At 54.4% G+C, this 23,814-nt stretch overlaps 1 protein-coding gene across 3 annotated transcripts in view; it reads right to left on the bottom strand.

The window, feature by feature from the left end:
* Nucleotides 1–23,814, bottom strand: part of MAD1L1 (mitotic arrest deficient 1 like 1) — a 279,782-nt gene that overhangs the window by 209,310 nt on the left and 46,658 nt on the right. For 2 of the 3 annotated variants that reach the window (XM_074314014.1, XM_074314013.1), the window contains one exon: nucleotides 14,628–14,714. The exons of the other annotated variant lie outside the window; for it this stretch is intronic. In XM_074314014.1, the coding sequence (XP_074170115.1) occupies nucleotides 14,628–14,714 (87 nt within the window). The remainder of the gene's footprint in view (nucleotides 1–14,627; nucleotides 14,715–23,814) is intronic. 3 annotated transcript variants of the gene reach the window in all.

The following is a 23,814-nucleotide window of genomic DNA, read 5'->3' as shown; positions in this document are numbered from 1 at the left end:
CTTGACACGGGGAATGGCACTGAGTCTACAGGTCAGAATAAGAAGAGCTGACATGTTGTCAATTCTGAGTCTTCCTATCAATGAACACGGAACATCTCTGCATTTATTTAGATCTTTGATTTCTTTCATCAGTTTTATAATTTCCCTTATATAAATCTTGAGCATATTTTGTTAATACCTTAGTATTTCTTTTTGTTCGGGTTTGTTGTTTTGGTTTTGGGGGGTTTTAGGTGTGTGCTAACGTAAATGGTATTATGTTTTTAATTCTAAATTCCAACTGTTCATTGCTGACATATAGGAAAGCGACTGAACTGTACACATTAACCTTGGATCCTACAACCTTGCTATAACCACTTACTAGTTCAAGAGTTTTTTGGTTAATTCTCTGGGGTTTTTCTATGTAGACAATCATGTCATCCGCCCACAAAGACAGCTTTATTTCTGCCTTCCCACTGTGTACGTTTTGTTTCCTTTTCTTGTTTTATTGCATTAGCTAAAACTTCCAAGACAAAGTTAAACTGAACACCCTTGACTTGTTCCTGATCTTGGCAGGAAAGTATCTAAGTTTCTCATTTGGGTGAAAGATGGAAACATGTGACAACAAGAAATCAGCTTCTCTACCACAATGGAAGAATGTGCCCGTTTAGTCCCCACAGAGCCCGAGTGCATCTGACAGTCATACGTGTCCGTCGGGATTCTCTCCCATAAAGGACCGTTCTTGGACCCCCGAAGCCTGACGCTCTCAGAGCACAGGGCAGCCCTACCGCACTCCAGAACGCATCTGAAGGCTGCCCGAGCTCTGAACTTGACCAGAAGTTAGCTGGGAAGCACCTCAAGCCCAGCCGGTCTTGCACACTGATTACCTAGAACAGAACACTTGCAAGGAGAACCAGCTCTGCTGATGAGAACGGAGACATCCTCTTTCAGCCACCCCAACATGTGGGGAGAGGGGGCCTTTTCCCTGAGACACGAGTAACACCTTCCCAAGAAAAACCAGAACTCAGGAAATTTTCCCAGATGTTTAATGACTGGTGTTCTTGAATTTCACATGGAGACACATCACAAAGAGCCCTCTAAATGCAAATCACGATTTCAAATAGATACCACACAGCAGCGATGAGACCAGCTACAGAAGGGGTGTTCACGCCTTGCATGCTCCCTCCACGCAGAGTTCTGGGCACCAACATGAGGCGGTTGGTGCCGCAGATCAAGGAGGTCCTTTGGGGACCTACCCGCTGCTCCTTCTTACAGCTACAGATCTGTGTGGGCCACACTGTCTTCACATACTTCAACCCAAACGGCACCTCACAGGCGAGGGAATGCAGAAGTAGGTATGAGAATCAGCTGCCTTCTATTCAACAGGCTTTACACAGACATGCAAACATGTCAAACAAGGTCACTGTTTTCATTAAATCTTGCTGTTTTAGAAAACATACTTTTCATAAATATCTTCTATATGAAGAAGTCATGAGTTCTTTTTAATAAGATTATAAATATAATTCTAAACATTTGTTAATTTTCAAAGACGGTGACTACGGACTGCTGAACCCTGCCCACCGGAGCTCTCTGCTGCCAGCGCCTTGTTTGTGCAGAGTGGTCCCGTGTGTTCACCATGTTTCGGTGGTGAGGAGCCCAAACCCCGGTCGACACTGTGCTCGGCTCGTAATGACAGCATAAGTGCCGACCAGGAACACGAGTGACACGTGTGCTAGTGGAGAATCCTGAGTCCGTGTCTCTGGGAGATGCGTCCCAGGACGGTCTCTGCCATGGAACGCTTAAGCAGCCAAGCCGGAACCTGTGACATTCCGGCACTTGGGAAGCATGGCCGAGTCAACCCTCCCCGTTCTCTGGCTGAGTCCCTGTTATCTTGTCTTCCCAGGCTGGAGGGAAGCTCCCCCTGGGCAGGGCCCAGACTCCTGCTCCCTGCAGGATGCGTGTGGTGCCAGGACAGGGCAGTGTAAGTAGGTGGCCGGGCCCTGCCGGGGGCCTGCCCCAATCTACCCAGTCGTAAGAAGTCACACTTCTCCCTGTGGAGTCGGCCAGACTGTGTTTCTCTGCTCAGCATCAGAAAGACCAGGAACAGGGACTGTACGACCCTCAGGAGCAACCCCTGCCTCACTAAGTGTGAACAGGCACCATCCAAGGAGGGGCAACGTGCACGTGTGTGTGGGGAGGCGGCAGGGGAGAGAAAAACAGAGAGACAGAGAGAGGAAGGAACAAAACAGAGAGAGAGAGAGGAATGAGAGAGTATGGGTTTTGGAAACAGACAAACCTGAGTTCATGTCCAGACACCAACTTAAGCAATCACATGACCTTGGAAAACTGCCGGAAAATGTCTAGTGTGCAGGACTGGTGCAAGGATTACGGCAGACAATGCATGTAAAGGTTCTGGTACCACAGGTGCTTAGTAAATATAGGTTTCTTTGCTCCTGCTCTGTCTTACCCATTTTTAACAAGCTCTAGAGAGACCCCTCAGCAGAACCAACCCTTCTAGAGGCCCGTGTTCTCCAACACGCTGACCTGCGCTAAGTGTGCTCAACAGACACTGAGGCCCCAGGCCGTGTCCTCAGAGGGAGGAGGCTCTGCCACCTCATCTCTGTCCCACGTCCCCAACCGCCTCTGGGCTGGGTTATTGGGCTGAGGCCACTGAGGGAGGGAGCCCAGACTGTCTCAATGCTTTGACAAACAAGGCCGGAGAGTGTGCTGAGACTGGCTTACGACACTAGACTACTGTCATCCTTCACTTGTACATCGAGAATCAATATGTGTGTTTTTCTGGGCTTGTTCGTTCAAATGAGCCAGCAGCGCTGGGCTTCACGGCTGAGAAGGAAGTTCTCTGGCTCAGGGCTTCTCAAGTTCACACAAAGTCATCAGGGAACTTGGGAGACGCGTCAGGAAGAGGCCTGAGTCTTCTCACACGGAGCCCTGAGCTCTGGTGATGGGGAGCCCATCTTCGGTGTTGCCGACAGCGACCAAGGAGCCCTGGCTGCCTGCTCCGGCCCTTGCTGCCCGGTGGGCTGGCCCCCGCGAGCGCCATCAACGCAGACCCGGGAGCAGACACATCACGGCACCAGAGATGCAGAGCCCGTCCAAGGGTTCTTCCACTACGTCCCTCAGTCAACAGCAAGCGTTCAGATATGGCTCACTTCCGCTTTTGTTCAAATGTGTGGGGAGATCGAGATTCCCTTCCGGGGCCAATAAAGAAGATTCTGTCTCTTCCAGAGGATGGAGGTGATAGGTGCCTCTTCAACCAACTGGCTCCCCAGATGGCATTTTCTCACTTGGGGTGCTGAAACTGGGCATGCTCTGCTCTCTCAAGGAAACCCCGCAAAGTAGACGAAGGACCTGAGAATCCCACACACGTCCTTTACCCTCCCTTTTTGCGCCCTGTACAAATCCCCTCTTGCTCTACCCAGCTCCCGAAACCACAGTGACAGCTTATCAATACCATCTCCCACCGGTGAGGACGGGCAAGTGATGGGGTGACATCTACAAACCTCAGGCAGGAAGAGACGAGCTTCTCCCGCAGTCTCTGGGCCCCCCTGCCATGCTGTGCTGGGCTCCAACACCCAGAGCCACCCCTGACCCCTGCAGCCCAAAACGGGAGCCCCCTTGGGGATAGTCCCCTTGAGCCAGTGCGTTCCTAGCTGTGCCCCACCGGTCCCTGGAGCTTCCACAGAGGGAAAGCCAAGCAGGCAGCGTGCTGGGGACACAGTGACATCTCAGTGCAGTGACAGCCATGACAGCAGCCACCGTTAGGAGATTCCCTTGTGCTCTGCGTCCATGATCACACGCAGGGCAGGGCAGGCTGGTGCTGCTGTCACAAAGCCGGCAAGGGGACAGCCGGAACGTGCGCCCAGGCCTCTGCCCCACTGTGTGCCACCACCACACCACGCTGCCTCCCGAAGCGACTCTGTTGTGAGACTTCCAGGGATGAGAGGAAACGTGCCACAGAGGGATGCGAGAGCAGGACAGTTTAGCACAGGTCCTGGGAGGAAGAACAGAAATGGGAACGTTCCCCCAGACAGACGCCCCCCGTCTTTCTTCACACACACCCACAGCGCCCTGCTCACCATCTCTGCCCACACCTGCCCCCTCCCAGCTCCTGCTTGCCAGCCGGCAGTGTCTTCAACCAACTCGAGGCAGAGACGGTCCCCTGCACAAGCCACACACCAGAACCCCTTCGACCCCATGAGGGGAGGGGAGCAGCAGCGGCCACATGGCTCGCGGAGACAAGCACTGCAGCACAGAGAGGTTCAAAACAGATTTTACTGCAAAATGGAACCGACGCCCAATGAAAGGCAGGGACGTGGGGCAAACACCAGCCTTAAGCTCACAGCCCCTCCACAGAGCCAGCTGTCACCTCATGTCTCCGTCCGTCGCAGCAGTCGCCGAGCCCCAGGGCTGCATCAGAGCTGAGAGGACAACATACCTCTGCTCACTGGACACCTATTACACGCGGGGTTTGCCTGGCCTCCGAAGACGCCCCGGAAAGCTGGCCTACACCTTTGCGGGAGGTGAGGAAACAGCCGAGAGACAAGTGACGGTCTCCAGGACAGCTGCGGACACACCACCCAGCCCAGTGTGTCCCCACACAGAGGGACAGCTATGAACCCTGGGATGCCTGGCCTTCCGGAGTAATTTTCCTACAGCAAATGCTGCAGAACTAACCACTCAGGAATTGATTTCATTTTGGGGATGAACTTTTTTTTCCCAGTGCTTGAATACAAGGGGGAGTTTCACATTTTATCCACTTCCACATCCCTTAACAATAAAAACTTATTTAAAAGATCCATGAATATGTAAATGCTGTTTTAAATATGGAAATGCAAAACATGCAAGAAAACAGTCTGGGTGTGAAATATTAATGGCATCTCATCTTGCTGAAAAGAGACAACAGGAGCTGGCTGCAGAGGCCGGCTGGGCTAGTCAGGAGGAGCAGGGCCCAACCCAGCCCAGGCCCGTCACTGCCCTGCCCTGTGCTGGCTGCCCAGGGAGCTTCCGCCCGCCACCACCTCTTGGCCACTCTGCTCCGACGCTCTCCCCTCCAGAGCGGGAGAGCGACAGGGATCAAATCAAGTGTCCTTACCAGTGCGACCTCAGACACCGGGCCAGTAGCCCAGCCCTGGGTAGAGTGGGGGGAAGGGCACCAGAGAGAGAGCTCAGACCCTCCTCTCCCTCGCCAGGACCGGGAGCCCAGCAAGGATGGGGCTGTGTCTCCAGAGTCTGATGTTCCGTGGGCCCTGGAGCAGTGGGCCCAGTGACACCTCCTGGGTCAGAGGCCAATTGGGCAGGAGCTCATCAAACTGGTCCCGTCCAGAGGCTCAGAACCTCCTCTGCATGTGGAGGGAAGGACCCGGAGGTCAGCCAAAGACCTCAGGTGGCAGGCCCTGCAGTGGGTCACACACATGCCACCTCCAGGGACCAGCACCTCTGAACGGGTCCACCAGAAGTGAGAGCCCCAAAAGCATGAGGCCAATGACCCCCAGCACGACAAAGCCAGTCTTCTGATAGGGAACTCTGCCACCCTCCCTCCAGGGAGTTCACAGGGTTTAAGGACCTTCTTGCCAGGTATCGATGGGAAAAGGAGTGACCAGGCCTCCCTCCATCTGCCAAGAACTTGTGGCACACGGCCTGCGAAGTGCTTGCTACACAAATTGTGGTCCCTGAACCACCAGCACCACCTGGGAGCTTGTTGGCAATGCAGAACCTGGTCCCTACTCCAGACCCGCGGAACCAGAACCCACATCGCGTGTCCAACAGGTGCTGCTCCTGAGCTGCACAGTGCTGGGCTAGGTGACACTCAGCGCTCACCCTGCAGCAGTCACACGACGAGCGGCCCAACAAAGTCCGCGCTCCATAAGGGGAGCTGCACCGAAGCGACCTCAGGAAATTAAACCCCCCACGCCCACTGTGGCCACCCACGTCCACACACAGCTCTCTCTTCTCAACACCAGCCTGGGAGCAGTACTGCTCTCCTCCACGGGGCACAGGGCAGCTGACCAGCCTTCTGAAGCCACAGTCTCCATAGGTCACGTCCCGAGACCCAGGTCCAGGCTCTCCCCACAGGAGCCACTCGTCCACACGAGGCACTGCCAGGGGGTGAATCTGGGCCCAGACTTCCCTCTGGGCCCCAGGATGGACTGCGTTCTTGCCTAGGGGTGACAGGGGCGTGCGGACAGAGCCAGAAGGTTAGTGTCTGGAAAATGAGAGCAACTCGAAAGGTCCCTGGGTCATGCTGGAGAGACCGCCAGTGCTGTATGGCAGGCGTGTCTGCAGGGTCTCAGCAGCAGTGGTTAGGAAGCAACTGGAGGACCCAGACATGCCTGCTTAAGGAGAGGACGGGAACGCAATTTCTAGGGAAGCATCTGGGAAAGAGAACCACTCACCCGTCCCTCAGTCACTGCCCTCTTGCTTTCCTGCCTCGCCCACGCTGTCTAATTGGCCACCAAGTTTACAGCCTTGGGAACAGCACTACCCTGGGGAGGGCGCAGAGGAAGTTCCAGGACTGAGCAGGAGGAACGGCTTCAAGTGCTGCCAGCACCACCTCACGTCCAAACGCGGGCACTGCAGGCAGGGGCCAGCGCCCTCCAGGCCTGCCAGCCACAGAAGGCCCAGCGTCCCTCCACTCCGTCACAGGTCACAGGGGTTGCTGGGTTCTCTTCTTCCTGCCCCAAGTGCTAAGCAGAAGGAAGGAGGCTGAAGAGGAGGAGCGAGGGGCAGGCTTGAGCAGATGGCCAGAAGCCCTGGGCAACCCCAGAGGCTGTGCCCACACTCAGTACTCTGACGGCAGGACAGCAATTCTGCATCAGCCCCAACAGGCTGCTTTCTGATGTCCCAAGTGACACAGCTTTGGGGCATCGGTCACAGGTCCTCCCATGTGACCGGTGAGGGAGACGAACCCTGACTTCCTGAAAGGCGCATGTCAGCACACGTGTGCCTGACACTAGACATGGACAGTGAGCCCACTGGGCCCTGGGCAGCTTCCTGAAGGTTCTATAGAGAAGGAAACCCTCTCGGCTAGAAAAGCTGATACAGGCTGTGGCCGCTGGCCAGGCACTAAGCTCGGAGCTGGCACGATCAGCAGCAGCTTGGGGAGTGGACACTCAGGACCCGCTGTGGAGACGAAGAAAAGGAAGCCGGAGGGAGCCCCGCCCCAGGCAGGGGCTGCACCGTGGACAGAGACGGGCATCGTGTCCTCTGGTCGTCAGCCTGCCTGGCGCAAAGAGGTGGTGCCTTGTGCCCCAGCAGACACACGACGTGTCCACTACGGGGCAGACAGGCTGCTGGGTGTGAGTGTGAAGGGCAGGGGGCACAGGACACAGAGAGGACGGCCAGGAGCTTCGCCCGCACATGCCGCAGGGCCGAGCAGCCGGCCGCAGCTGTGTGGCCGCGGCTCTAAGAGACCACAGCCAAGGTCCGGGCGTTGCTATGTGCGTCCTTCCCAGGACGGACACGAGCCAGCACGTGGCAGGACAAGCACCCAGGTGCAAGCAGTCACCCTCTCGTAGACGTCCCACCTCTGGGCCAGCAGGTCCATTTTCTGGTTTTGTTTTTGTGCTTTTTCACAATTCTGGCCAGATCTAAACTCAAATGGCACCTCTAAGAAATGTTCCCTCATCCACTTTGGAGCCAGAAAATAAACACATCTCTCCCACCGAACACCCTTATGCTTCTTCAGCACTTCCATATTGGGGGGGGGGGGGTGTGCGCGTGTGTGTGTGTGTGTGTGTGTGTGTACGCCGAGCCCCGCCCATGGACCGTGCTCTGCGTCCCACTCACCGCACAGCACTCGACAGGCACATGGTCCAGGTTTCCAGAACCACGGTAAGAAAACAAACACTTGCAGAGCCATGAATCTCCATGTCACAGATGCCCGCTAGCAGGTGCCACACTGAGAACACCGGGCGTCTGCACTTGGGCACCAGTCACAGACCTGGACACCAGCTTTCCTTCCAGGTGCCACATGCAGGAAGATTAGGCGACGTGTCTCAGGTACTAAGCCAGACAGCGACCCTCCCTCTCGAGCAGGACACTGTCCAGCCGGTTTTAGGCATCAACCTGCCACAGCGTGAGGCAGGGCTGACCACAGGGGGCTGACAGGCACCACAGCCAGGAGGGGGTGGCAGGAGCCAGGGCACTGGTGCCAGGCCAGCCACAGGCAACCGAATGTGCCAACTCATCCACCTTAACGGCTTGTGCACCTGGGCAAACAGGAAGCCAACCTCAGGAGAGGGAGGCACTGGGTGGGACGTGCAGAAATGGAAGCAGCAGTCTACACTGCATGACGCCCCGCTGGCCCCAGTCCTGGTGGGGCTGTGTGCAGGACAGTCACAACTGAGTGACAAGGCCACCTTTGCCCCAATCCTGGTGGGGCTGTGGTGAGAACACAGTCACTACTGAAAATGAGTGAGATGAAACACCAGCAGAAGGTTCTGCCTACAGAGTGACATGACCTGACACACGTTTCAAAAGGATTCCTCCTGCCACTGTGGGACCCAGGTGCAGACGACAGTGCTCAGAAGAGAGCCAACTGTGGGGACAAAAGCAGATCAGAGAGTAGTAAGGGTGACCTCGGGATCAGGGGGACAAGGGATCAGTGGGGGAGGGACAGTGTAGGTGTGGGCACACCCTGCAGGTGGGGTCCCTGTGCTTTAACCGAGCACAGCAAGGACAAGAGCCAAGAGGGGCCCTAAGTCAGCTCCCGTGCCCAGTAGTGAGGGGGTGTTATTCATAGCAGACAGCGCCTCCCACACACTGCACTGAACGCGCCCTCACTCACACACTCGGCACTGAACGCGCTCACACTCACACACTCGGCACTGAACGCGCTCGCACTCACACACTCGGCACTGAACGCGCTCGCACTCACACACTCGGCACTGAACGCGCTCACACTCACACACTCGGCACTGAACGCGCTCGCACTCACACACTCGGCACTGAACGCGCTCACACTCACACACTCGGCACTGAACGCGCTCGCACTCACACACTCGGCACTGAACGCGCTCGCACTCACACACTCGGCCTGAACGCCCTCGCACTCACACTCGGCACTGAACGCCCTTGCACTCACACACTCGGCACTGAACGCGCTCACACTCACACACTCGGCACTGAACGCGCTCACACTCACACACTCGGCCTGAACGCCCTCGCACTCACACACTCGGCACTGAACACTCTTGCACACTCACACACTCAGCACTGAACGCGCTCACACTCACACACTCGGCACTGAACGCCCTCGCACACTCACACTCGGCACTGAACGCGCTCACACTCACACTCGGCACTGAACGCCCTCGCACTCACACTCGGCACTGAACGCCCTTGCACTCACACACTCGGCACTGAACGCCCTCACACTCACACTCGGCACTGAACGCGCTCGCACTCACACACTCGGCACTGAACGCCCTTGCACACTCACACACTCGGCACTGAACACCCTCACACTCACACTCGGCACTGAACGCCCCCGCACTCACACTCGGCACTGAACGCGCTCGCACTCACACACTCGGCACTGAACGCCCTCACACTCACACTCGGCACTGAACGCCCTCGCACACTCACACACTCGGCACTGAACGCCCTCACACTCACACTCGGCACTGAACGCCCTCACACTCACACTCGGCACTGAACGCCCTCGCACTCACACACTCGGCACTGAACGCCCTCGCACTCACACTCGGCACTGAACGCCCTTGCACTCACACACTCGGCACTGAACGCCCTCACACTCACACTCGGCACTGAATGCCCTCACACTCACACTCGGCACTGAACGCCCTCACACTCACACTCGGCACTGAACGCCCTCGCACACTCACACACTCGGCACTGAACGCCCTCACACTCACACTCGGCACTGAACGCCCTCGCACACTCACACACTCGGCACTGAACGCCCTCACACTCACACGGCACTGAACGCCCTCGCACACTCACACACTCAGCACTGAACGTGCTCGCACTCACACACCCGGCACTGAACGCCCTCACACACGCACTGGGCACTGAACGCCCTCGCACACTCATGCAGCCTGTACTGAGTGTCTGCTGCAGCCGTGGGTCCATGCTGTGGTCCGAATCACAGGGTGAATACGTAGCCCGGATACAGTCCCCGATTCTAATGGAGACAAGTGGAAGGAATTAGCGTAACAGGAAGACAACAATCACACAAAACCTAAGGAGAAGGCTCATTTACATGGGCGTCGGCAGGGCATCTGAGAAATGTGAACTCAGCCAAGACCTGAACAAAGAGCCCGTGCCAACAGGGGAGACGATGTCAGGATGGGGACAGGTGTCCAGGACTAGGGGGCCAACTCAGCAGAAGCGGGAGGAACCGGAGACGCTATGAGATGGGGCTGGAAACTAGGCGGGGCCGGAACTCCCAGGGCTCTGCAGACTCAGGGAAGGGGCTGGATCACTCCTGAGAGACCAGAAGTCACAAAAGGGCTTGGGTAAAGAGCAACACACCTGGCTGACATTTCAACAAGAATCCCTCAGACAGCTTAGTGGAAAGTAGACGGAAAACAATGACACAGGGGCCGGCCCAGTGGCTCAGGTGGTTGGAGCGCCGTGCTCCTAATGCCAAGGTCGCTGGTTCGATTCCCACATGGGCCAGTGAGCTGCGCCCTCTACAGCTAAGATTGTGAACAACAGCTCTCCCTGGAGCTGGGCTGCCAGGAGCAGCCGGAGGTCGCGTGGGCTGCCATGAGCGGCCAACCGACGACTGGCAACCGACTGCCCCAGCCATAGGGAGCGCAAGGCTCACAATACCCCCAGTGTGGGCCAGGGAGCTGTGTCCTACACAACTAGACTGAGACACAACGGCTTGAACCAGAGTGGGGGGGGAGGCGGAAGGAGGACAAAAACAGTGACACAAATTCTGGTCATCTGAAGGAAAGAGTGTAAGTGACAGAAGAGGGGTGCAGATTTATGAGTACGTGGGGAGCAGAGGGCTTCACAGTCATGAAGAAGGAGCACACGCTGCCCCGGGCCCTGGGGGATGGGCCCCGGGACTCAGAAAGCACAGGTGGCGTGACAGCATTTGTGTGGGGTGTGGGGCCTCGGTCTGATGCCCCGTTCATTAAACACACACCAGGCCAGGGTCTCTGCTGGACACGGGAAGTACAGTGACTGTCCACAGTCCAGACCTCCAGCAGCTCTGTCCAGCTGGGGAGAGGGACAGGGAACAGGCACAAAGGCGGACGAGACTCCGAAGTCAGAGGAAGTCGCTGCTACCCACACTCAGGGGAGCCGGGGGTCTTCACACTGAATGGTGTCCCGAAGGCATCGCCCTCCTCTCCCAAGAGGAGGGAATAGGAGCAGAGCAGCAGCCAGGCTACGGGGCCCCCCACACCCCGGGCACTGGCAGGCTCTCCTCCGTGGAGTGTCTCACACCAGCTGCCGGGCAGCGGGCTAAAATGCCACACAGGGTGGAAGGCAGAGTGACAGACAGCCCAGAGTCCTACCAGGAAGTGGCCAGACCCAGAGGTACCACCCATAGCACAGACCAGACAGGGCAAGTCACCGAGCGGCCCCAGCAGGGACAGGCGTGTGTCCCCAGGCCCTGTGCCATGTGTGTTCAGCTGAGCCGGGTCCCTGGACAGACTCGTGATGGGGGCTGGATGCCAAAGGAAGGCTAGAGGCTGAGTTAAGCACCAAGAGCAATCACACCTCAACTCACCTCCTGAGAGCTGTCAGGCAGGCACCATGTGCAGAAGAGGTGAAGCACAGCACTCTTTCAGGGGTACCCAAGACTCACCCCTGATCCCAGGCTGGCACCACCAGCTCCCAGAGGGAAACCAGGGGTCCTGAGAGGTGGACAAGAGGCCCAGAGTCATGCAGACAGGCCACCTGCCTGCCGCGGAGGACCACTTCCTGAGGCAGAGTAAGGTCATTCCTAAGCCAACCCCAGAAAAGGGGTGGGACGGCTGACACATTCAGCTGCAAGCGACAGAATGGTTGGGGGACCTCAGAAGGGAGCTGCTCTTGGCTCGTGGATCTCTGGATACACAGGCGGATATTCCTGCGCGGGTCAGAACGGATATTTGAGGAGGTACCTCACAGTTGGGCGGGACAAAAATCCAGACAAGTTTCCATGCCCTTAATAGTTCATTCTGTTTCAAATTCAATGTAAAATGAAGAAGGCCGCCTGGAAAAACGTTAAAACTTTCATTTTAAATCACTTTTCATGCCCATTTCATCTGACAGGAGCTTTGAAAGCAAACGCAATCTTCATCATGTGAGGTTTTTAAACTAAATTGATGATTACGTCCAACGTAACCAGACGCTTCTAAAAGCCAATTTCCAAAATGACACAAGCCCCCAAACAAGAAAACCTTCCTCCTGGCTACTAATAAGTTATGAACACACTATCTGCAGGGACTGTAGCTGCAGTGCGTAAACAGAGAGCCACAAGTTCCCCAGGCCGGTCAGGACGTGCACAGCACCCGGGGGCCCCGCTGCTGTCACCTGCCTCCCAGCCCTTGTCACTAAAGAAGCCGCCCTCATTCAGCTGTCCACCCTCCTAGAGTGATTCAAGTGGAAGTCAGACTAGTTTAAGCTCGTCACGCGGACCCCACCCTGTCGGCAGACCACCCCGTTTGGGCCAGTGAGGCTGAGGGGGGCTCTGCTGGCAGTGGGGTCCTCAGAGGTTTCCTTGTTCCAAAAAGGAAACCCAAGATGGCAGCCTCTCCTGCCTGCAGATGTGACGCCCAGAACCCAGGCAGCCACCCTGCCTGAGAACCAGAGAATGGCAGAAGATGACACAGGAAAGCCCAAATGTGGTTTAATAAGAAGCACCAGTTTCACTTTCCATACTTTCAGTTACCCACAGTCAATGGCAGTCCGAAAACATTAAATGGAGAATCCCAGAAATAAACAATCCCTAGGGTTTACATTTCGCGCCGCTCTGAGTAACGTGATGACATCTTGCACCGGCCCACTCTGCTGCCCGAGACGTGACTCATCCCTTCGGCCGCCATCTCCACGCTGCAAACACTCCCGCCCGTGGGTCACTTTGGACTCGTCTGTTACCAGGTCTACGGTCCCTGATCACAGTGCTTGTGCTCGAGTCACCCTGATTTCACTTAATGGCCCCAAAGCCATTCACATGCTCTCCTTACAGGGCGTGCTTATAACGAGCCTATTTTATTCTCGGTTATTGTTAATCTCTTACTGTGCCTGGTTTATAAATCAGACTCCGCCACAGGTGTGCACGTGTAGGAAAACACACAGTATACGCAGGGTTTGGTGCTATCCGCGGTTTCAGGCATCCGCTGGGGGTCTTGGAATGTCTTGCCTGTGGATAGGGGGACCACGTATTTGGTCTTTGTCCCATTCCTGGCACAGGACTCCTAAAACCCTTGGGGTCCCCTAGGGAAAAGGGGCATCTCTTGGTGTTCATCACACGCCCTTCCCACCACACCTGAGTTTGTGCGCACGCAGTAAGTCTTGGTGGGTCCTTTGGCAGCTTCAAGAGGGGGGCTGGATGCCAGAGGAGCCAACCACATGATGGGAGGGTTGGTGTTTTCAGCTCCACCCCAACCTCCAGGAAGGGGAGACGGGCTAAAGGTTGAGTTAATCACCAACAGCCAATAACTGAATCAGGCATGGAAGCTCCGTAAAAAGCCCTAACCAGGTGCGGAGGGCTTCCCAGCTGGTGGGCACATGGAGGTGCTGGGAGGGCAGTGTGCCCACGAGGCTCGGGGACCCCTCCCCCCAGCCTCACCAAGAGCGTCTCTCCCACCTGCCGCACAAAGCTGCATTCTTTGTAATAAACCCACATTCCTGAGTAAAGTACTTTCCTGAGTTCCATGAGTCATTCTAGCAAATTATCAAATGGGGGGTGGGGGAATGAGGGGACCCTAAATGTGAAGTCAGTCAGAAGTGCGGGTAACCTGGGAACCTGGTACACGTGACTGGAGCCTAAGCAGGGACGGCCTTATGGGACTGAGCCGTCCGCCTGTGGGGCCTGGGCCGACTCGGGCAGTTAGTGTCAGGACACCGGCTGGTGTTGGGCGCTGGACAGATGGTGCTGGCAGCGCAGCACACCTTGGGTGTCAGGAGGAAAAAAGCAACAGTGAGCCCTGGAAGAAGCCACGCAGCTGCCTGCCTCTGGATTTCCCGCTCGGAAGGGAAAAACCTCTTTACTGCTAAAGCCAAGGGCATGCCGGCGGTTCTGCCTGTCTCTGTGGACCTTCCCGGAGTGCACACGTGCACACACACAAGCACACATACTTGGCCCAGGCCAGCTTTCCACACCACCACAGGGTCACTGGAGCCCACACCACCGCCAGGATGAAACGCTCTGATGGGGACACATGTCCTCTCTCAGACCCTGCGCACCAGGAAGCCGGCCACCAGGGATCCAGCGGGACTTGGCACGCTGTTGGGATGACAGCATCATGCCACCTCAGCTGAGTCTCACAGCCACAGGGCAGAAACAGGGGGTACCGTGCACCCTGCAGCCCCAGCTGCCGCAGGCTCAGGCCGAAGCCGACTGCATGGGAGGCACAGCTGTTCCTGAACCCAGCCAGCGGCACACACTCCCCCAACCCAGCTTTCCAAGCAGACGCATCCCCGTGCCACGCGGGCACTGGGCCTACCTGCTGGCGAGGGAGCTGTTCCTGTCCTTCAGGGCCAGTTCTCGCTGCTGCAGCTCAACAATGAACCTGGAGAGGTCTTCCGGGGTCCTGTGGGTCAAGAACACATACTCAGCGCCAGTGGTTTCCTGGAGGGGACCTGGCTGTGCGTACTGGGTGGCCGCCAAAAGCCATGCCAGCAGCTGATGAGTCACAGACCCGGGCCAGGTGCCCAGGGCACTGTCACACAGCACGGGTTCAAACCACAGCCCGCTACCAGCTACGGCACATCAGGGAAATGATTTTTACAAGCCTTGGTTTTATTTCACCTGTAAAAATAGGGTCGCTATGCAACAAAGTGTCTGTCACTATGCAGAGGCCAGGAAAGGACGTTTGAGAGCACCTGTCAGGCACGTGGCACAGAGGAGGTGCTCGGTGCGTTTCCGCCTCCTTTCCTCACTGCTCCTTCAAAGCCCACATAAACAACAGCGTAACAGTAAAAGTAATCATAACAGATGCCCACATGTATAATGCTTTGTAACTTTTAAAACTATTTTAGATTATCTCAGTTAATGCTCAGAGCAGCCCTGTTACAGTTTCCACTTCACAAATGAGGGAACTGAGACTCAGACGGCTGGTTCAAAGTCCACTCCGCTTTGAGCAGCACTGATCCTTAATTTGAAGCCCATCTTCTGATTCTACACCTTAGCTCGGGAGAACACACATCAGAAATGTCATTCAAGAAAGCACTCAGTGGAAAGGACATTCCCAGAAACACAGCATGGGACGGGCAAGCAAATGGCTCACTGGCACGGTGGCCAACTGGTGGGCGACCTGAAGCCCTGCAGACCAGCCCCAAGGACCCAGGCCAGGGCCGCGCAGGGGCAACTGCCATTCAACCACTCCATCACTGAACGGGAGATTTCTACCCAAACTCCTCCCTAAATACAAGGCAGCTCTGCTGATGAGAAAATGGTTACATTGAAAAGACGCTCATCAGTAAAAGACCTTTGGAGAAACTCAAATGCAGCCGGGGATTGAACCAGCCTTGAATGCCACTTCCCATTCTTTTCAGAGCCGCCTAAAGTTTCCAACATCAGGGAGGAAAAATAACTGAGCAAAATAAGTATATCTTTCCAAGCCAAGAGATTATTTTCTTCTGAAACATTTTAAAGAGATACTTAAGTTGTTTTGTATTTTTCTGTCTTAGTCAAAGGGGTATGTAAACTGTTACTAAATCAATGGGAAGAGTTCATTTAAAAGAAATCAACAAAACATGGTGCCTGTCCCCAGCTGCAGGCCTCTCGCTCCCGTGGGCCCCGTACCAGCCCAAGTAGTGACGCAGAGCTGTGCCCATGACCGCCCCATTCCTCATGGCTAGACCCCATCTGTATGGGCCTGAGGCAGTGGGACGGACCCACGGACAGACATCTGTCAGACAGACAACCCCAGAATCTCTAGAGGATTCTGAGATGGCGGCTGTCCCTCCTGGAATGCGGAGAGCATTCAGCAGACTCAGGGGCATGTGGTACCAATTTGGAAACAAGAGTCTTGCTCTGAGGTACAAATTAGCCCTGCAAAGCTGGGAGCCAGACTCACTGTAAACCACAGCTCTCCAATTTCCTTTGAAGCAAAGATCATTTGAAATGTAACAATTTAATAATGAGGGGGAAATTGGGAACCATTCAAATGAAGAAAACAATGAAGTAATACGCCATGCTTCCAAATGCTCTCCTCCCTGACGGCTCGGGGCACCTGCCAGGCCAGTGCACACAGGAGGCCGCAGTGCTGGCCGCACCCCGCACGCCGGGCCTCACACGCCCTTCAGTTTAATGTTCACACTGAGGCCAGCTGGCACCTGACTGCCACTCTGAAGTGGCCACAGCATCAAGGGGCCTGGCTCCACAGTCAAACAAAGCAAGCGGGAAACTGGCTTCCCATACTCCCGTCCCACCCCCATGCAGAGAAGAGCAGACACACACACCTGTGGTTTCACAGCGGGGCATTCGGGGATGGGGTGGGGGCATGTCTAGCACAGTGAGAGTGATCCATGGACACTGCAGCAGAATCATCTGGAGTAACTGCCACCACCACCTACCCACCTCTCAATGGGCTCAGGGCCTGAGAACACGGGACCCGGGGCTCCACTCAGAACCACTGATGAGCTGCAGGAATAAAACAGGGGCCTAAGCAGTGAGTAATCACGCAGCACTGGAGGGAAGGTCACCCAGAAACTTTTCTCTGTGCCACCAAGCACACCACCTACTGTACGTGTGACAAAGAAAACATTCTCTGAGGTTCTGTCAATTTGGTGGACAAATATTAGGTTCAAGAATTTGGTCCCAAGCTAAAAGAATCCCAGAAGACAAGTCAAAGTGATTTGCCTACAAATGTCATCGCAAGAACTCTGGAAACTAACACTTAAAATGAAGTGACTGCTTTGGCTACTATGCAAGAAAGGTTACCAGACTTCTTGCCAATTTGATAAGTAATCAAACATCTTCCAAATATAAATGTAATAAATAATACAACGCAAAACGCAATACAAAAAGTACAAATAAGTAATGACACAGCACGGCCGGGCTGCTGCACTGCATGGCCGTAGGAGGTGGACGTCCACTGTTCACGGAATGTTACTCCTCAGAGATGGAGTCACCACGTCACAAAGTTACTGCACAATGGAGACAGGCGCTATTGCCAGCACTTTCCATGGATTACACAGTTTAATCTTTTCAACAGCTTTATGAAGTAGACACTGTTTAACCCCATTTTAAAGATGGGGAAGCTGAGGTGCAGAAAGGTTAGGCAGCGAGCCCAGAGTGCAGTTATACTAGCAGCTGGAAGAGCCGGGACCCAAAGCCAGATGGCCAGGCTCTGAGGCCACGCTGTCATGTCCAACAAGTTCAGACTAGTGTCACGAACTGTGACAGACACGCAATGCCATTAAAATGGTAAGTGACATGAAAAAATATTTCTAAATGCTAATACATTTGGCTCTAACGACACACACACAGTCAGTCTCTCTCTCTCACTCTCTCTCTCTCTCTCTCTCTCTCTGAATAAAGCAAAACCAGCAAAAATGGCTAAGTGAAACTAGATTAAAAATATATCAGCATAGAAATAAGAACTGGAAGAAAATGTTTATTAACAAACAAGAGTCACGTTACAGTTACAGAACTTCTAATATTTTTTTTTGTTTCAAAAAGTCTATAATTTTGTTGCGAGAACTTTTCTCACCAACAGTTTCCTGTAAACTGTATATTCTAGGTGTGGAAACTTGGGGGCCACAGTGCGCAGTTCCAACAGGGTGACCCCACATATGCTATGTGGCTGACAGAGTGGCTTTGTGGGCTATTCCAACGAGGAGCCCCCAAATGCCGTGGCGCCGCAGCCACAGGGAGACCAGCACAGGACAGCCTGGGACCGACGTAATTAATTGCTCTGGCCTCGTTCTATGCACGCAGCACAGTTCACGAGACACGTGTGGGGAGCTCCTCACGGCCTCCTGGCTTGATGACGAAGGTGTGTACAAATGCTGTGCGTCATATGCTGTGTGCGCTTCTCAATGCCACGCTCTCCGCGTTACACGGGCTGAGCTGACACGGAGGGGACAGCACCCCCCAGAGGCACGGCAAGACGGCCACGCTTCAGGTAAAGGTGAGTGTGTGAGGTACTGAGAGGGGACAGGCGACCACACCTGGACAAGAGGAGGCCAGAGGGAGCCGGAAGGCTGGATGCTGACTTCTGGGCCACGAGTAGGGAGTTCACTTATTCAGACCTTAGGGAGCACCTGGCCCCTCAGGCAGGGCCTCGGCCAGCGCCACGAAGCACACCGCCCCCACCCAGAAGAAAGAACAGTCGCACAGGCGCGTGGGGAAAGGTTCAAGTGCAACCGCCTGCTTCCAGCTACATACCCAAAGCTGACCTACAACTACTTACTTCTAGGTACAAGGAATATATGTAAGTGTAAAGAACAAAGATTTACCCAAAACTGGCACCGACGAGCACCCACAGGTCAGCACTGAGACGGGGCGGCGACCCAGGGTCTTCAGTTCCATGTGCATCACTTGAACTCGCTGCGACGCAAATTCCTGCACAAGTGAGTGGACCACGTGGACGAGCACAAACGGAAACTAAGAACCCCGCCCCACACAGCACGCTGTGTGAACGCTCCCGGCTGGGAGGAGCGGGGCTGCTCACAGGACGGGGCGCAGCGCAGCATGAACCCAAAGAGGAGGAGGGACAGGCCAGAGCCCTGCATTTCTGGACTCGGGCTCTACCCCATGGGAAGCGAGCTGCAGCGTCACCTCCACCCGCCCGTCGTGAGTCCAAGTGCAAATGGAGGAAAGTTCCTGAAGAGCTGTTGAATCATGAGGATTATTAAACAATTGCAGCCTTCCCCACACATCAAATCAACGACCAGAGGCCAGAGTACCTCCAACTGGCAGGAAGAGTGTTTATTTTCCAGAAACCTCTCGACCTATAGTGTGGTTAGAGCTACTCAGAGATGTTTACCAAGGTGCTCTGGGGATTAGCTAAATGCTGACGGCTAGCAGGAGTCAGGCCAAGTGTCATTACAGCCCGAAATAGCACAGGCTTCTCGGATGGGAAGACACCGCATCCTAAACGTCCGCTCCTCACAAGTGAAGGCCTTCAGAGGGCTGCAGGACCAGCCAACTCGGAGATGATAGGAAAGCGACAGTTCCAACTGCAGCCCAAGCTGTGACATCTGCTGTTTAAAACTCGGGCTTCAGCTGCAAAGCCTTTGGACTCTAACTAGTGGGCTTTAAAGGGGGGGTGAGTCTTTGTGTTCCATCTGCAGCTGAATTTTGACTCAATCTCAGCTGCGTGCAGAACAGCGAGGCTCGGGGGAGTGGAGCCCCCGGGGCTATTTCGAAGGAAAGGCAGCCCCAGCCCAGCAGCAGCAGCTATTTCGAGGCTCCTGAGAGCAGGTGCAGGCTCTCGCTGCAGCCCCAAGCGCCGTGCAGATGATCGGAACCACGAGGTGCAGAGGACTCCCATTTCCAAGGAGAGAAACAGCCACAGCCACAAACTAACTAGCAACCAAGAAGCCTCAGGTTCTCTCCCACGGGGCTATTTCGCCGAAGAACAGCAGCCCACAGGGCTCAGGCCACCATCCCTGGGTGGGCTTCAGCCGGAAGACCCTGCAAGAAGGGGGCACAACCCAAGCGAGGGGGGCTTCTTGGAGGGCTCATTACTATAAAAAGTGTGCAGAGCCAGGACCAGACAACATCCGATAGCAAAGCTCAGTGCTGAAGGCCAAGAGGAGGGCAGGCATTCCCATGCAGTCCCAGGGGCGACAGCTGTCCCTATAACCCCGTCTTTCTTGGTCACGTGATACAGCTGTATAGGGAGGTTCAGCTGGGGTCTGGAGGGACCCGTGTCACCAAGGACTGACTTCAGATAAGAGCTGGTACACACCCCAGCACAAGGAGAGGCAGTGGCGTTCTCCTGAAGAAAGGGACTCCTTCCATGGAGCTCCAACATCACCGCGGTGCTCACTGGGTCTGCCCCAACCATCCTGTTTAAAACTGGAAGCCCCCTCCCCACCCAAACCCTCTGTCACTCTTCCCTGCACTATTTTCCTTCGTAGAACATATCATCTCTCAGATGCCACGCGTACATGTTTTACCTACTTATTTGTTGTCTTTCTGCCTCAACTAGGATGCGAGCTTCCTAAGAACAAGATATGATTTTTATTTTGTTCTGTGTTTTCACTGGCCGTGAACCTAGAATATTACCTGGCACAACAGATGGCTTTCAATAAATATCAATTGAGTGAACAGAATATCACAACACTTTTCCAGAGCAATATCTATGCAACTAAATTCTACCAAAGTCTGAACTCCAACCATTAGTTACAAGTTTAGCATTATTGGTTATATAAGTCACAGTCCGTACATAGAATGGAATGTTTAAAATAAAGGGAAAAGCATGAAGAATCTTTTTATGTTTATATGCGAGGATCTGCAAAATGCATTGCTAAATAAAAAAGAAACACGAGTATATTATGCCACCATTTGTATAAAAGAAATGGGAAATAAATAAGCATAGCTATACTGGTTTCTGTGTGCATAAAAATGTCTAAAAGGATGAACAAGGCAAAAACGGGCTACCCGTGGGCGGCAGGAGATTTGTCACTATGCACCTTTTCTAAAAGCTTTAATATTTGTACCAAGGAAATATACCTCTTCAGAAAATGATTTTTTAAAGCTTAGTGTTATAAATTTATAGTGCAGAATCAGCTATTATAGAAAAATTTTTTAAAAAGAAAATAATTATTCCATGATGAGTTAATGCATACAAATGTAATTATAACCACTTATAACAAAACAAACATATATCATTCCTAAGTGATGTTTATTACGCATCACAATAAGAATAATTCACATTATAAATGGAACACAAATATACTAGTAAAAGGCTTCCTACGTAAAAGAATCAAGATTGGCAACTGACCCCAAAAGTTGGCGAAAGTGGGGAATGAAATGTTTATATATCAAACATTTTAACTTAAAATATTACAAATACACAATCATTCTCCAAGCTGCAAACTTTCTTCAAATCTGAGTCCACTAACTTGCGTTCCATCTTAAATTTTTTGCATAAACCACAAAACATAATCCATGATTTCAGCTTTGTTTCTTTAAAATGGATACCTTCAATCCTCCTAAATGTAACAATTTTTCCTCTTAATCTTTTACAGTCAATAGCTTTACTCAACAGCAATTTTTTACACAATCTTCCTGTGAGACTTTCCAAAGCACTGACTTTGTTCTCTCAGAAACATTACTTTCTTCAGACATTTATTTTTCATCAGCCTCTAAAATATTTAATTAAATTATGTAATTACAGTGACATGTACAACTGGCAGAAACAGATGCGTTTCGGATGGGCCGACAGCGCCTCCTGGGAGCGGCTGAGTGAGCAACTTCCGAAAAGATTACCAGCTGCAGGGCTTGGTTTGGGAGGTGGGGGGAGCAATGGGATGGAGTTGGGGAAGGCCTGCAGGTTTCCAAAGGAACGGCTCTTCTCAGCTTGAGGGGGACATGGGGACACGGGGGCCTGATGTACTCTGTAGACACCCTTTGCTGTTTAATGCAGTGCACACTGGGAAAGCTCAGGCGAGCCGACAGGCCAAGCACCCGCTGTGCCGCAGGCATCTCGGAGCCCTGGAGCAGGTGTGGAGAGCGGCCGTCTGGGAAGGGCACCCAGGGCCCTGTAGGGCAGTGGGCAGCGTCCCTGCGCACAGAGAGGACGGGCTAAGGGCCAGGTCAGGCGAGGACCTGCAGTTAACTGCACCGGGCTCACTGGCCGGCACGCATGCCTACAGGTCAGCCTAACAGACACACCTGTAACCGTGACCAGTTCAGTCCCCAGTCGGTGAGGCCTGTGGCTGGAGAACTCTGCGCTCCGCTGTGGAAGAGGAGGCCCTGAGTCCACATGCTGATGGCTCAGTCGGGGCTGCTGGGGTCACGAGGACACCCTTAGGTGACTCGTGCACAACCACAAGCTCTCCCACATGTGGAATCTCCACAAGGACGGCCGCCCCAGCGAACCACGCCCTGGCCGTGGTCAGCAGGGCCGGCCACCAACCGTGCCGTCCAGGCTCCGGATGCCGCCGCAGCCCTGACTCAGGCGTCTTGGGTCTCCGTCTCTCTTGCCAGGGACTGGTGGCCACTCCAGCCTCACGAAGCCCAGATCTCAGCCGGCTGCCCACCAGCCAGCGACTCGGCTTAACTGTCTCAGGAAAACGAACTGCACGGGTCCCCAGACGCATAAAATAAAATGAAGAAACTTCAAACTTACAGTTGCTGCCTTCAAATTCTTTCTCCCAGCTCAGGCAGGATTAAAAGGGCTTCAAAGCAGCCTGGGTTCCAATTAAGCCGTGTGACCACCCCAGGGAGGCTAGAATATTCTTCTGATTAACAAGAGGCGCTCTTTGAACAGTTTGAGCTAAAAAAAGCTCAGAACCTTTCAAACAAACGCCATAATTTTCTCTCCCTGTTCACGCACTCTTTGGAACAGTTGATCTTGTGAACACTTTCAACACTCAAAACGGCGGCTGGATCATGGCCCCAAAGACAACTTCAGCCAGGAGCTCAGAACAGGCCAGTGAGCAGAGGGCCTGGGATGCAAGCGGACAAAGAGGCCACCTTCCTGGAGGAGAGGGGCACGGCGGCCTGGGTCCACGAGGGGCATGTCCACACCAGAAGTGGGACAAAAGTGGCTGAGCAGGGAGGGGTCCAAGCAGACCAGCCCGGCAGGGCTGAGGGCCTCCGCCAGGTTTGTGCGTCCACCATCAAGCCCCAGGTGGCCCCATGAGGGCCTCCAGCAGGAAGAGGCCCAGACATGGTGCACCATGGGCAGGTCTGCTGGCCTCAGGAACGGCCATCGCCTGCCCCGACCTGCACTCCAGAGCACGCTTCCAGACAGCAGCCTAGGGCTGTGGGGCTGGGCGCGCATGCGTGCCAACAGGCAGCACCTCGTTACCCAGGAGCAACTGCAGCTCACACAGCCACAGCGCCATGGGCTGAAGGTACCCCAGACTGAACACGGGCATCTCACCTGGGCAACAGGTGTGCTGGAAGCAGGCTTGTGAACCGCGGGGCCAATCAGGGCTCACTCCCAGCAGTCGCACGGCGACCTCAGAGGTGCTCCTGACACCTATGCTCAGTGTGCAAGAACTAGAAAAGCCCTCAGGCGATCATCTAGCACCCCCACTTGCCCCTCCTCGCCTACCTCCAAGGATCCCTTTCAGCAGAGAACGCAGGTTATGGATCCCGCCAGCCGGCTTCCAGGAAACAGCAAAGACGGCACAGGGACAGAGGGCTGTTGGGGTACAGACTCCCGGAGAAGGCAGCCCTCCCCAGGAAGATGCTCTCCCACTGGGAAAAACAGGTCTCAGAACCTGGGAAAGCAGCAGGCAGGTGGGAAACCAGGCTGTGTGGCCCTGCACATGGGCCACCCCTCCCTGAACTTGGGTTCACCCATCCTTAAGTGAGAGGAAGTGCCTGGGGGAACTGGCGCTCTCATCCAGAGCTAGGACTGTCTCTAAAAGTCCAAGTCCCCTAACAACCTATTCCCTGTGATGGTGTGAACAGTGTGGGAGAAGCCCAGTGAGGAGTGACAGACGCAAAACTGCCAGGCAGTCCCTGAAGCACAATCCCGCCAGGGGACTCTCGGAACA

This window comes from Rhinolophus sinicus, linkage group LG10, assembly GCF_036562045.2.
Source record: "Rhinolophus sinicus isolate RSC01 linkage group LG10, ASM3656204v1, whole genome shotgun sequence".
NCBI classification, from domain to species: Eukaryota; Metazoa; Chordata; class Mammalia; order Chiroptera; family Rhinolophidae; genus Rhinolophus; species Rhinolophus sinicus.
The sequence above is the reverse complement of the archived record's forward strand: the minus strand, read 5'-3'. Positions and strand labels throughout refer to the sequence as shown.